The sequence below is a fragment of the Pterocles gutturalis genome, unplaced genomic scaffold (genome assembly GCF_000699245.1).
Source record: "Pterocles gutturalis isolate BGI_N339 unplaced genomic scaffold, ASM69924v1 scaffold159, whole genome shotgun sequence".
Lineage (NCBI taxonomy): Eukaryota > Metazoa > Chordata > Aves > Pterocliformes > Pteroclidae > Pterocles > Pterocles gutturalis.
The window spans coordinates 38,114-52,582 of record NW_010132851.1 but is presented as its reverse complement, the minus strand read 5'-3'; the positions used below and the strand labels follow the sequence as shown (position 1 = coordinate 52,582).

The window sequence follows — 14,469 nt, the reverse complement described above, 5'->3', positions numbered from 1 at the left end:
CAAATAATAAGAGGCATTTATGAGGCAAAGAAAAGATCTTCGTTGTGATTCAGATCCCAGCTGTTCAAATGACTGGCTTGACGATTCAAGACACAAGTTCTTTTTCCTCATTAGAGACAAGACTTGCTATTTCATCTTACCCATTCCATTTCTTCTATACAATTTTCTTACCTGAATTTCAGAAAATACCTGTGATCTTTGTAATAATACCCAGCCATATTTTGAGAGCAGATCTCCTTTTTCAACCATGTTAGCAGGATCTCTCTTCAGTGAGATCTTGAAAATGTATGTTTGTTTAGCACTGTTACTTTATCTTCTCATACATGCATTTATTTTCCTAAAAATGGAACAATATAATCTAACCTTTGATTCTGTGAAAATTTAAGGGTTTTTGCGGAAGTATATGTAGTTGTAATGTTAACAAAATTACTGTGTCCCCAAAGTATATTTATATCAAGCATACATAAATGTGTATATTGAATCTCTGGGGAAGATCTTTGCAATTTCCTGTGTTGTGAATAAAGATGCAAGTGTAGATTTGTATTGACTGATACAATATCATACAATCATCAAAGATATGGACTAAAAGAATGGGTTTTTTCACAGTTATAAATACAAATAAAAATATTACCTTTTACTTTTTGCTTGTAAATAAAAATATTGTTTAGGAGTTGGAATATAAAATACTAACTAGATTTCAGTTGTAGATAATTGGGTCCAATGAAAAGAGGGTAACAGTTACCTTTTTATAATTTGAGACTGAAAAAATTGGCCAGGCTTTGAATCTATTGTGTTTTCCATTACCAATTATTCTGTTTACTATTTTGTGACAAAAACTCTTTATGACTGCAACAACTTGGCAGTAACAACAGTGTGGTAAAATAATTCCTCTGAGTAGCCAACCTGCTGTTGCAAAATGCATGTTTAATGATGAAGTAGAGACCTACAGCTGAAGCATTTTGACCTCAGTTTACATTACTTCTGGTAAGGACAATGGGCCTTAGTACGTGGTATCGCTCAGTGTTTGTTTTAGAGATCAAATTTATTTCAGGCTAAAAGAGAATTTTTAACTGTTTTCAGGCTGAGTATAATTTCTGTGATTTTCTGTGTTTTGCTGGAATAAATGGAAGAAAAATACTATACTATAAGCACTAATTTCATCAGCTGTAAACAGCAGAAATGCATTCCCAAAGCATGTTCTGGCAGTCTTAATTTAAAAGCTCCTTTGTGCTGCCATTATTATCTGTAGTTAATGAGATTCTTTACAATGACATAAGAGATAGAAAGTACCTATATTGGGCATTTTGCTCCTGTGTTGATAACAAAGTGGTCCTGCCTGTGAAAGACGGTGTATTTATTTAAATAAACGCGCAGTACAGAAGTCACTTTAAAGAATGCAGCTTCTGCTTAAGAACAGATTTTAACATGATTGAAGTTATTTCACTGAAAACACTGTTGTTGAAGATTTGTGACCAAAATAACTTAAGAACTGAAAAAACTGTTAATGAATGTGGTACTTCAAAAACTGAGATTTTCTTGGGGGCTTGAAAACATCTATCAATCAAGGAAGTGTAGTGGGGGTGCAGGTAGTTCTTTGGCTGAGGCTGTGTTTGCACTGGGAGCAGGTTTGTAGAGAAAGCAATGCTCCTCCTTCCCCCCTTACAGTTGAGGAAGACTGAGGAAGAGCATTATTCCGTCACTGAAATGGCTTCACGTGCCAAGCGCCACCACCGCTCATGTGGTTAAAGCTTTCAGAACCAAAGCTGTTCCACAAACTTTTTCTTCTCTCTGAGATCTCTTATGTTCCACACTTTCTTGTCTTCTGCCTCACACTGCACGTGGTAGCAAATTAGTGTCCCTACCAATGTAATGATGTGATACTCTAAATCCTTTGGCTGAAAAGATGGGAAGTAGGAATGAAAATCTTAGTGAAAAGAGGAAAAATAATAAAATTTATGTTAGCCAATTGGTATTGCACAACACATTTATTATTAGCATTTCATTTTACTCTGATGTTATGTGTCGCCACATATTAAAATTTTTGCTTTAATGTTTCGCAACAGCTTGTATAGAGTTCTGTTCCGCGCATTTGCCCAGACTGTCAGTGCAGTGCAAGCTGTTGCTCTGTTCTGTTTGAGTAGTAACCATACACTCAGTTGTGGAGTAGTGGGTGAGTGACTCTGCAGAGTGGATTGTGTGAAGTGTCAACAATACAGCTTTGTTTTTTAATGAAGTATCAGTTTCCAAGAGTTTTCAGACTTAATTTCTTCATTAATCAGTTATCAATTAACACTAGAATCAGTTGCTACACAGTTTGTGTGTGTAGTGTATGTATATTGCTGAAAAACAATATAACTGGTAAAAAAGAAATAGCAACTATGTAGTACATAGTGGTTTTTATTTTCACACTGATCTTGATTATTACTGTAATGTGAAACAGCTGGACATGTGTGTAAGCTCATATCTAGAACATATCTAGAAAACAAAAAATATTTTGGAATATTTTGGAATTTTGTGAACTTAATTAAACAACACAAGCAGTGTCCAAGTTTTTGAAGCCTGTGAGTATTAATGTTTTCAGCAATTATAAATGTTACAGTAATTACAATTACATGTTATTAAGTAATCACATGCAAATAAAAGATAAGCAGAAGAAATTTCCTTAAATCATAAAAAATGAGGCTATTTTAAGTATACAGGATTAGTTACCAATATTTGCAAATGTACTTTACTTGACATTGGTTGGTTTTTTTTTTTTTTTAAATTCTATGAATTTAAATTACTACTTTGATAAATGCCATTCAGAATATTTTCTCATTTTCTTACGTCTCCTAAAAATATTGCTGTTTCTGGTAATTTCTCCTAATGAGAGATAAGAAAAGAACAAAATGTCAATAAAGGTTCTAGGAACTCTACAGCAGTCCTCTTGAATCTGAAGGAACATCCCTGCTTTGATGATGGGTTAGTCTGTTTTACCTAAGGAAGGAAAAATCTTCAGATTTGCATCCCATGCATGGCAGCGTGGCTCAAACCTTTTTAATACAATGAATTTATTCAGTGTTATCAAATGTATTTACAGTGTTTTGTTGGTAGATTGTCATTTTTTTGGCAAGAAATAAGAATGTTTCAACGGCTTTTCTTACACAGACAAATAATACAGGTTGGCTACACACATCTTATAGAGGATAGTCTTCCTTTGAGAGCTCTAATTACCTAATAGTAGTTTTGGCTTTTTGCCTAAAGAACACAGTCTGACATTTGAACCAGGTGATCAGAATGCAGGCATTTCTGAGGCGTAGCATACTGGCTGTAGCACAAACCAGGCAGCACCTAATTCCCTGTAAACCTCTTATAGTCTTATGTTGGTGTGAAATATTTAAACTTCGTGTTATAGTTCACTGTAATTGTGATCCCTCCGTGGAAAGAGTTTAAGCTAGATGTAAGTTTCAGGATGCATGGCATTGTGCTGGTTGTTAGACTTAATTTATAAGTCCCTCAGCAGAATGTGGAATTTATAGAATTATTTTATTTATTGGAGCCAATATAGTTTAAAAATGTGAGATCTAAAATGCTATAGGAACTTCAGTGAAACATTTTTAAGAGAGTTGTCATAAAATCTTAAAAAAAGCAATCTACTGTATGAAAACCCCATCATAAAATAATAACTTATTAACATAATAATAAAAAAGCTGGAGAAAAATTAATCCACTCTGGAGTTTGTGTACCCAACATCTGAAAAGTATGAATTGTGAAGAAATTGTGGGAATAAGTCAGTATTTCCTTCTGTGAAGACTGGTAATCCTGGATCCCAAAAAGGATCAACTTAATTGTTATGCCACTGACTGTACGCTGCTGTTATACAGCCTTTCTAGGACTGAACTGTTTGATCGAGATCTAATATTAGGAAAAGAATTATGGTCCATAGAAGAGACATTCTGCCAAGGAGAGAATCTGGCATCCTGTCAGTGGATGTTTTTGTGAAACAAGTTTTTATTGAGTTGCATGATTTTCCTTTATCTCAAAGGACAGAGTCAAGGGGTTTTTACGTATTGCCAGCATATTTCTATAGATGTAATAAACATAGATCATCAAAAGGTAAAGTTTTATGCTTATCAGGACTGTTTAGTTACATTATAGAATTGAAAAACATATTCTTTGCGCCATTTATGTTTTTTCCTTCCTATTTTTAGGATGCAAAGTTTGTAGAAGAGCGACGCAAGCAGCTACAAAATTACTTAAGGAACGTAATGAATAAAATTATTCAGACTGTGCCAGAATTCACAGCCAGTCCCAAAAAAGAGACTCTTATTCAGCTGATGCCCTTTTTTGTGTAAGTATCTGTCAAGTAGTCAAGAAAATATTAAGGTTTTTTATCACAATTTAATTTAAAGTGTAATGCCAGCATCTCCAAAATCCGTAAAACAATGCTCCTGGTCAAATTATAAGAGTTTTTGTTATTTTTAGAGGAATATGGGACATATCTAATAATTTTTGTTTATTTAAATGGTGACTTTGAACAGAAATATCTGTGTAAAGCTTTCACAAATATTTGTGACCTCAAAATCTGCACCCATATGTACTTTTCAAACATTAGGTGGTTTTGATTTATTTTATTTGGTCCTTTTCAGTTTTATTTTGCTTCTGTTTGCATGGGGTTTGTATTTTTGTATTTAAATTTATTCTGGGGGATGAGAGTGGAGCACTGTGAGGGTACTTCCTAACCAAATTAAAAGTCAAGCTGTTGGACTCTTTCTAGCTGAATTTTGCAATCTGAGGATGGTTGTTCTAGTTTCATTAATGTTAACGTAGAATATGTCCAGGAATAGTATAACACAGTCATCTGTTAAAGATCTCAAAACAAACCCTATGATATACAATTGTACAGGTGGTATCATCCGCTAAATCTTTCCATTTTGCCGTAAACATCATTCTTTACAGTATTTGTAAATGATATATAGAACTATGTAAGAAATAATATTAATGAATATTTGGTTTTTTTTTTAAAGTGGTGTTAACTTATTTCTTTCACTAATAATTTTCAGTATAATGGTTTTTCAGTACTATACCTGTACAAATTATGTACCGATTGAACACACATTCGTTGTAAGCCATCATATTATATTTACTATCCACAAGACTCTGCACAGGGATTGTGCATCCATGCCTGTGCATCCATGGATGGATCAATTTGCAGAATCAAGGCCAATTTAAAATGAATTTTGTTTCAGCAGAAGCATACATACTTAGCTGTACTGTTTGCATGGTCTTGTGCGAGTTTCAGATTTTCAAGTTTGAAACTCTCTCAAGAAAGCTATATTTATTAGAAAATGTAATAGATAAATGAAAGAATGCCAAGAGGCGTTTTGTGGCATTCATGTTTTTTCAATTTTTCCTGTATTTGAAAAAGCAATAATCAATTTGATGAGACATCATGATGATGTTGTTATAAAAGGCAAAATTATGTTGGTAGGGACAAACTTCTCAAGAGACCTTTTTCTCTGTAAGAACCTATTTTGTAGAATTTGACTAAGGTCTGTAAAGATTGAAATGGTTTCAGGTACTTCCAGTTGAGGAGCCTATATGTGGCTTTTGTTAAGTCATTTCAAAGAAGTTGTTCTTCATGTTGTACTTAATTTTGTTTTTTAAAGAAGAGGAAGGCAAATACAAGATACATTTGCCATAGAATTTTCAACTCAAATAATTTTTGTTCTTCCTGGCCAATTATATTGTATTTTAAGATGGTTAAGTATAGCTATGCCAATAGTGAACTAGTATTTTGTCAATTTCATTTCATAACTTGCTGATTTAAATGTAGAGCAGGAAAATAAATTCCAAGCAGTGTGCTATTTAAGGACCCATCATTTCATTGGCTTGTTGTAATTGATTGTCCTGAGTTCCACGCAGACAAGTGGTGATGCAGAGTAACATCTGTAAGTTGAGGCTAGCTAGTTTTTCCCCCTCAGATAGTTTGCTTATGAAAGAAATTCAACTTCAAGCTTTGTAGGCTAGAAGATATTTTAATAAATGATGATTATGGTTTCAGATATACTTTGGGTTGCTGTAGTAATTGTAATTACCACAACAGAACAAGAAGTCATAAAGATAACACCGCAACTGGTATTAAAATATGACAAAAGTAGACAACAGTTTCAGACAGAAGCTATTAGATAAGGAAATACTGTGGATACTTTAGTTAAAATTGTTAATTTGAAGTTTTGGCCTTAATTCATGGAAAATTTATTCATAGCAGCAGTTTATTACTTGAACTGATGCATTATTTACATGCTTTAACAAAAATTGGTTTGGTTTTGTATTTTTATTTAATTTCAACTGTTAGAATGCCACATTTTTCTTTTTAAAAAATCTACCATTAATTGTCCAATTCAACAGTGACCATACTGTGAGATTATAACTATGAGATAACACAGTAGTGATGTAAAAGCAATGATACTACTTTTCAGGTGGTTTTTATATCATAATACACTGTTGTTACAGAAATATTTTATTACATTATGTTTTTATTTTACTTTGAGAAATGACATTTCAAGGCTAGTTTATTTATCATCTCTTAGCCACTTATGTTAAAAACAGGAAGGGTAAACAAATTTCCTCTTTTTCCTCAGCCCTAAAACAATTAAGTTGCTTTCTGGTAGTTAATCTACCAGATTATGTAAGTATGTAAATAGAATGCAGATCTCATGTTTTTTTTAATTAAAAAAAAGTGCCAGGTATGAGGGTGTGCACAGGAAAAGATGAAAATCACAACCCAGTGTAATGGGTTCTACCAATGATGCACAAGTCAGAAAAAACACCATTACCCTATTCTGCTGATGTTAAATAAAACAGCAAACCAAACTAGAAAAAACCCTGAGTCTATTTCTTCTAATAAGTGTAATGAGCTGAACGAGATGGATACAATTATTTTCACAGAAAGAGCAAAGTTTTATTGGGAAGGCAGCATATTCAAGTAACCTGTTTTCTCAATATGAGTACAATTTAGTATGTGAAACATTGTGATACAAAATAAAGCAATTATCTCTAGGGAAAGTAATCTGTTCAAGGAGATTTGCTCAAGGAAATTTGCCAACACCATTTGTCAACAGTTTGTAAACACCAATATGATGCACTGCATTGATGCTAACCTTTTTTGAGTATAGATATACTATATGTTGCAAAAAGACTGTGTTTCTTTTTAGAGGGTTTTTTTGCATTTAGCAATTTCATAATTCTCAACACAGCGCATGAAGCAATGGACTCTGGTGGATTCAAGAATATTCTTTGATATCTTGGCATTATGGAAAAAAGGTTTGGTTCATGTATGTATCTGAATTATTTTCTTGGAGCTTTTTCTTCAAATAATAGATGTATCATCATTCTCTCATACTTAGAGTAGATATTTCTCCATGGGAATTAGTGGGATTCTGGAAAGCTTAGCTGTTGAGCAAAATAACTCTATACCTCATCTACAGCAGACAAAGTGGGTTTTTAATGCATTTTTCCACTGAGATATCAGACTCTTCCTCTGCAGCTAGAGCAACAGTATTAAATTAATAGAAAGATCTTTCAGACAGGGATAGAATGAGCACATTTTAGAAAGTATCATCATTGCTAGGCTGTCATTTGAATTCTCAATGTTCTTTATTTTCTGAGAGTCATGACCTGGCACTGTTGGTGACTAAGAAAAAGTAGCTAAAAGAAAATGCATTTCAGTTCTGCTTCATATTGCCAGCTTCTCCAGTATTGTCCTTCCTTAATGGATTTTCAGTTTCATCAACAGATCTTGAACATGCTGGACTCTGTGAAGTGTGTGTTATAATATTCACTCATAATCTTTGTAGCGTACCTGCAATTCCTCTGTTCATTTTAATATAAATGTTTAATATAAAACACTGTAAATACATATAATAATTCAGATGTATTTAATTTGTGCTTTATAGCACAGGTGTGTGTATTGTTGTTGATTACATCTTTATTAATGAAAGAGTTAGCAGTTAAAAAAATTGAGATATTAGTCATGGGACTGTGCTGTAGAGAGTAATGATACCTCAGTCCAGGAGAAAAAAATACAGTATTAATACGCGTAAGTCTCTAGGGCATTAGATCTGTCTATTAGGAAGCAATGAAATATAAAACAAAAAAAATTATCTAGTCTTAAAGAGTTTATTTTCACTGCAAGATTAAATGGGCACACTTCAGTGTGAAAATGAAAAATCCCATAAAGGTTATGTCTAATTAGGCATCCTATAGGTAGAAATTACGGGGTCAGTTTTAATTAATCACTTTTAAGATCTGATTTGGGTCCTAGAATATGGCTATGGTGAACAGAAAATAAGATTAATGTCTCTAAGACTGACTCCACTGATTATTAAATGCTGGAAGGAATATTGTCAAAAATTTTTGTTGTGAGGTTGTTCCTTTGGGGATTTCTCCCTTCCAAATGCAGTGATTTCATACGAACAGGCACAGATCTGACGAGGCAAAAGATTTTAATTGATCTATATGAAATAGCCTGCCACTGTTACAAAGAAATAAATTAATTTTATTTGGCAGTGGAGATATAGTTAACAGTTTGCAGTAAAATAATGTTAATCAATTTGGTAGAATTTCTCTTCATTATTATATCAAATGCTAGTGGTTAATCATGGAAATGTAATCTGTTTTGATTCCTTATGCTGTGAGCTGTCATGAATGTTTTCTTTCTGTTGTCAGTCTCATCTGTAATCTCAGTTTGTATATTTTTCAATTTTACTGCTGAATTTGCTCAGTCACAGATTTGGTCAAATAGTTTCCTTTATAGTCCACTTTCATGTCTTAATGTAAAGAAAAGATTCTGGCTCTGCTGATTTGTCTGTTTACATGTGAATAACAAATTCTTTGTAATAATAAAATTGACATCACAAGTTAAATTTTCCCAGTGCATGCAGAGCGAAACCTAAATCAAGAATTGGCACTGCTGAATCAGATTGCTACATCTGCTAGCTGGTGAAGGCCTGTCTGGTAATACTTACTTAAATTAACATTTATTTGCAGTCATGATTGGTACATTACAAATAAATAAAACTTGTTATAACAAGTGCACTTGTGTGTTAATCACATTTTTATCAATCTATCCAAAAAATGTCACACACATTAGCTCTTTGTAAATAGGTATATAGGAACAGGAGGGATCTTTGGCAACAAGCATCCTTTGGGCCATATAATTGAGTCCTTCCACATAAGTCATTGTAATAGGTTATATAATTTCAGATATGTAAAAAGCTAACAGCTGAATGTTGTGATGTTCCATTTTGCTATCTCTGTGGTTTCTGTATCAAATGCCCTCATTTTTTAAGATAAAGATTTTCTTCCAATCATCCTCATAATATGCACAAACTGAAACATGAATAATAAGAAAAAAAAAGAAAAAAAAACAACTTTTTTTAACGGTAACGGTGATGGAGCACTCTGACATGTTGCCCAGAAGTTGTTGACACTCCGTCCTTGGAGATACTGAAGACTTGACAGGACACAGTGCTGAGCAACCTTGTGCAGGGGGAGTGGCTAGGTGATCTCTAGAAGTGCCTTCCAACCTCGAATAGGCTATAAATCTGTGACTGCCCAAAATCTCAAACTGCAATTTTAACTTGGTTTTACATAAACCCTGCACAAAGAAGTGTTAGCTAAATATACAGCTGGTAAAACAGTTGTTATATGTGAACAAAAAAACCCCAAACAGTGTGAAACTACTACTGTACTCCACTTTGTAGCTATGCAATACTATTCAAGTAAGAATACTGCCACTTTATTGATTCTTTTGCTTTGGCAATGCAAATGTTTGGATTAAAATGTATGCCAGAATGGTATAAACAGAATTTTGTTAATAAATTTCACAGTTTACTGTGCTGAGTATTTTGCATCTCATTTTCTAGGCCACAGCTACGTGTTACAGCAGTTTATAGATAACTATTAATTATATGTTCTGCTGAGCTGCAGAGCTGGACATTTGTTCTCTTGCCATAGCTGCTGAAGCATATGCTTTAAAGAAAGCAGAGAATCTGCTCAGTAAATCATCAGAAAAGAGGCTAGAGCAGGTTGTGAGAAACTGTTGTCTGCGGGATGTGTTTGAACACCAGAGGAGTCATCAGTTCTCTGTGATGGTTAGAGGATTGAAATGTTCAAAAAATGTTGTCTTCATTTCACTGGATGACATTACTGGCAACATACTTGATAGCAAAAGCTGTGTTCTTAGGTGTTTTATGTCAGTTGTCTTTGAGTCACGAAGTTAAATTGTAGTAAAAAATTCAGTATTTCTACCTCACTTTCTCATTTTGCAAATGCTTCATCCCTCCTGGAAGGTAAAGTTATGAGAAGCGCGGTAGAGAGATACAGGTGCTAACTGACAGGAAGATTTCAGTACCAAACAATCAGCCACTCAAAAAAAAAAAAAAAAAGTTGCCCTGGAAATATTCCTCTAAGATTTATTTAGCACTAAGCAGCATGTAAAGCCAAGTATCTGCTTTTCGTCTTTCAGACCACAAAGTTGAAATAATGTGGAAGAATAGATGTTTGTTCTTAGTGGGTTCAAGAATTTTGGTTTGGTTTGGTTTGGTCTGGATTTGGGTGTTTTTCTGATCATCTCTATTTCAGTTGCAATTGTCAGTGAGTCATTGAGAACATTTAAATGTGTATATTAAAGGTATGAGAGGTAAAAAGAACATTGACTTCTATACAATACCATTGCTGGTATTAAAATGTTGCGTTCAAGCACAAGTGAAATAAATCTTTTAAGAAAATTATTGTGAGGTTCCTATGGATGCTGTATCTCTGAGTTCATTTTAAAGAAATGGAAAATTGACCCTTTCAAAGTTACTTTCAAAATATTTTAGAGGGATAAAACCATTTGCTCAGTAATACAGTTAAGTACAAACTAGTGTATCAGTTGTACTGCTTTCAATAGCTTTGTCTCACAACAAGGGATAGCTTACAGCAGATATGGGCACTGTTTTAATATGAAGAATGAACTAAAACCTCTTCATGGAAACATTTCTGGAATATTACTTTAAATAAGATCTTTGAATACAATATATTCTAATATATTTACATATAAAGGTAGAGGACAAAAAAAATTTTAAAACAGTGCTTTTACTGTGTTCTTGGCCAGTGGCAGTATTGAGATGAGGTTTCCATGAACTAATAATTTTAAAGGAATTTCATGTTTATAAATTTCTTCGTTTGCAGGACTTTAACACTCAGTGAAGGTGAAAAATGTTTTTGTAATCTTATTCTGCTCATGTCATGCTCTAATGTTCTCTGCCTCATTTTATGATTTATAAGAAATCAATTTTATAGCTACAGAGAGGTTTCTAAAATATTCTAAATGTTTCCTCCCTTTAGGACTTGCTTAGCTGGACTGATAGTGCTGTATTTATAGCAGCAGTATGGCTCATATTTAACTTGTCTTTCTGGATGAAAAGCTGCAAAAGATGATTCTATGAAAAAGCAAAATAATTCTAAAGTATGTTTCCCTAGCATGTAAACAAAAGAGCAGAAATGGTAGTTAATACAGAATTTATGCATTGAATGAATGGGAATCCCTCCTCTTATTTGGATTCCATACTATGTATCGGTAACATAAATAAGCAGAAGCCCACAGGCATAAGATACATCTATATAAACCCAGGTGTGAATGTTTTTGTTTTATAATTTTATGCTGCAGAAAAAGTTAGCTTGGAATATCTTCAGGTATTGATATGACTATTTATATGTGAGTGCTGAATACTTACTGAGACGATTCCTTTGACATCCATGTAGTTACGGTATGGTTATATCGCTGGTTAGTTAGGCATTGCATCAGTTATGTAGCTAGGGTATGTGGTGTTTAGTTACATATGTGTTTTGGGAAATACTAATAATGTGATTTTTGTACTGCATTTTTGTTTTGCACATTCTATAACACATGCTGGATCTGCAGGTGCAGCCCAGCAGTTCTTGAGCCAATTGTAAATGAGACAGCACAGCTGTCCTGTCTGTTCAGGGTGTGTGGTGCTGGTATTCTGCTGTTAGTGTGTTCCCAGATAAAAAATAAAGTTAGAAGCAAACAAACAAGCAATCCCTGAAATACTGCAGAACAATATCGATGCAAAGTAAGGATGTTGTAAATGCAGTTTTGAATAGGTTAATTTCTCAAAAAATGAGCTGACGATGGCATGAGACTGCTTTAAGCTATTGGTGTATGTATCTGTGCCTTCTAATAGAACAAATGACAGTATTCAGCTAATGCATCCTAAAGTATTGTGGCTAGTGCCCAGGTTTTTACTTGATTGCGTGTTTTTAAGTAGCAGCTTGTGTTATCAACTTGGCACTGAATGACTTCAGTATCTCTTTAACAGATCTCAGTTATGTTCTGTAACAGTAAGTAAGCACTCTGATAAAGTGGAATATAATTTACACGAACAAATGGGAATAGCATTTGCTGAAATATGTGATTTTTAATTAGTAAAGCACCTTCTAATGCCTGAAACATGCTAATGAAAGTAATTTATTGCTATGTTAATTGATTGATCTACTTATAAAACTATGTAGAGACATTACACAATATTTATCTTTCAATATAACTGTGTTGCCAAGCACTGATGATTGTTGAAGTAAAAATATTTTAGATATCTAACATTTGATCAGCGTGTTCAGATAATGCAGGAAGTTTCATTGCATAAAATGTACTATTCTTCTGTGGAATTTTTGGTGATGATAGAATTAAAATACTTGAATTGGAGTAGATTGTTCTTAAATATATAACTGTCTCACTGTTATTCTTGGTTTCTGCATTCCTCGCTTTGTAACTGACAGTTTTGTTTTTAGTCTCTTATAACCTATGAAGCTTGACATCAAACTTAAAAAAGGCATCATGCCTCTTTTGATCTAATTGAAATGTGGAGAAGTAGAGCAAAAATCATTTGGTCAAAGTATATGAGAATTCATACTTTCATCTCTTCCTTCTGCAGGAGTTGTATTATTATGATGTTACATGGTCTTTTGTGTTTTGGCACAGATGGACATTGAAGACGTGTATTACATGGCATTCTAAAAATGTATTAAATTTTCCTTTCTCTGCTTTAAGTAGTTGAACGGTTTTATGAATGTTAGAGGAAAATTAGAAAGGAAAAAAAAATATCCAGAGGAGTATAAACAGTGAAAAAAAGGGCAAGACTAAGCAGGGAGAGACACAGGATGCTTAATGTTGAAAGTAGGATGGGTTGCATATAGTAAGGAAGTACACAGAAATACTGGTACTTGAGGCTTACTAGAAGCATTTGGCTTTAGAAAGCTAGTTTTATCCAAACAAATGAAGATGACATTATGGTTGTAATTTTTGATCTTACAAGTGATCTATCTGGGATTTGACAGGTTATTTGTGAAATAAATAAAACTTTGATCCTGGCTTTAAATTATAGGACGCTAAAAACTTGAATAGCCATTGGAAAAGTGTGTCAAGTGTGTCAGACAGCATTTGTTGTAACTCTGCTACTCCTTTCTGTGGGGTAAAGAACTGTCCTGCATTCCTCCTATTTGGTTCAGACCTAAGGTTTGCAAGATCATTTCTTACTTTATTACCAGTGGTTAGTCTTTCTAAATGGTTTGAATAAATGCTAAAGTCTGTAAATGGAGGTAGGAAAAGACAATTATCTGTGGAAGATTATTGCCTCCATAATGCAAACTATAGCAGTTTTATTCTGTTGTGTGTGAAAGACATTGCAGGAGCATTAAGGAGGCTCTGTTTGAACTCGAGTACATAATTGACCAAATCTTAGTTTATCTTTGAGGATTTTTCCAGCACACTTATGTCAGTTAAGAATGTGTGTATAGAAAAACACTCCCTTGAAATACTTATGGAAGATGCCACCTATGCTGGGAAGAATAATTGTAGAATCATAGAATGGTTTGGGTAGGAAAGGACCTTAAAGATCATCCAGTTCCAACCCCCCTGCCATGGGCAGGGACACCCTCCACTAGCCCAGGTTGCTCAAAGCCTCATCCAGCCTGGCCTTGAACCCCTCCAGGGATGGGGCATCCACAGCTTCTCTGGGCAACCTGCTCCAGTGCCTTAATGTAATTTTATTTGCTCTTCTCCCTTTCGATCCCAAGGGGCATTTTGCAGTACAGAAGTGCCCCTAGAAGTATTGTAGAGAGAAAAGCTCCTTAGTCTGATTTGTGATCAGAGCAATGATACATCCAAATTTGCATTCATGTTCCCTGGGTTCCTCCCCTCTTCTGCCCTGCCTATAGTGTGACATTCTCTTAACTAGTTCATGTTTGATAGAATTGACATCTTCCCCATCCATGTCTTTTCAGTGTGTGATTTTCTTTTGATAACCATTCTGAGTTAGTATATCCACATTCCAGCCAAGGAGTTTTCACTCCACGATGTCCTAATTTCAGGATAATTATCATGGTAATACTGTTAGCAGCATTCACAGTCTTCAGACAGTTGCT

The 14,469-nt window shown here is 34.1% G+C and overlaps 1 protein-coding gene across 1 annotated transcript in view; it reads left to right on the top strand.

Moving 5' to 3' along the window:
• The window catches only part of SNX29 (sorting nexin 29), a gene marked incomplete at its 5' end in the record, with an annotated part of 108,297 nt that overhangs the window by 75,098 nt on the left and 18,730 nt on the right, over positions 1-14,469 (top strand). Inside the window, 1 exon segment of the mRNA XM_010080997.1 lies at positions 4,191-4,330. Coding sequence (XP_010079299.1) covers positions 4,191-4,330 — 140 coding nt within the window.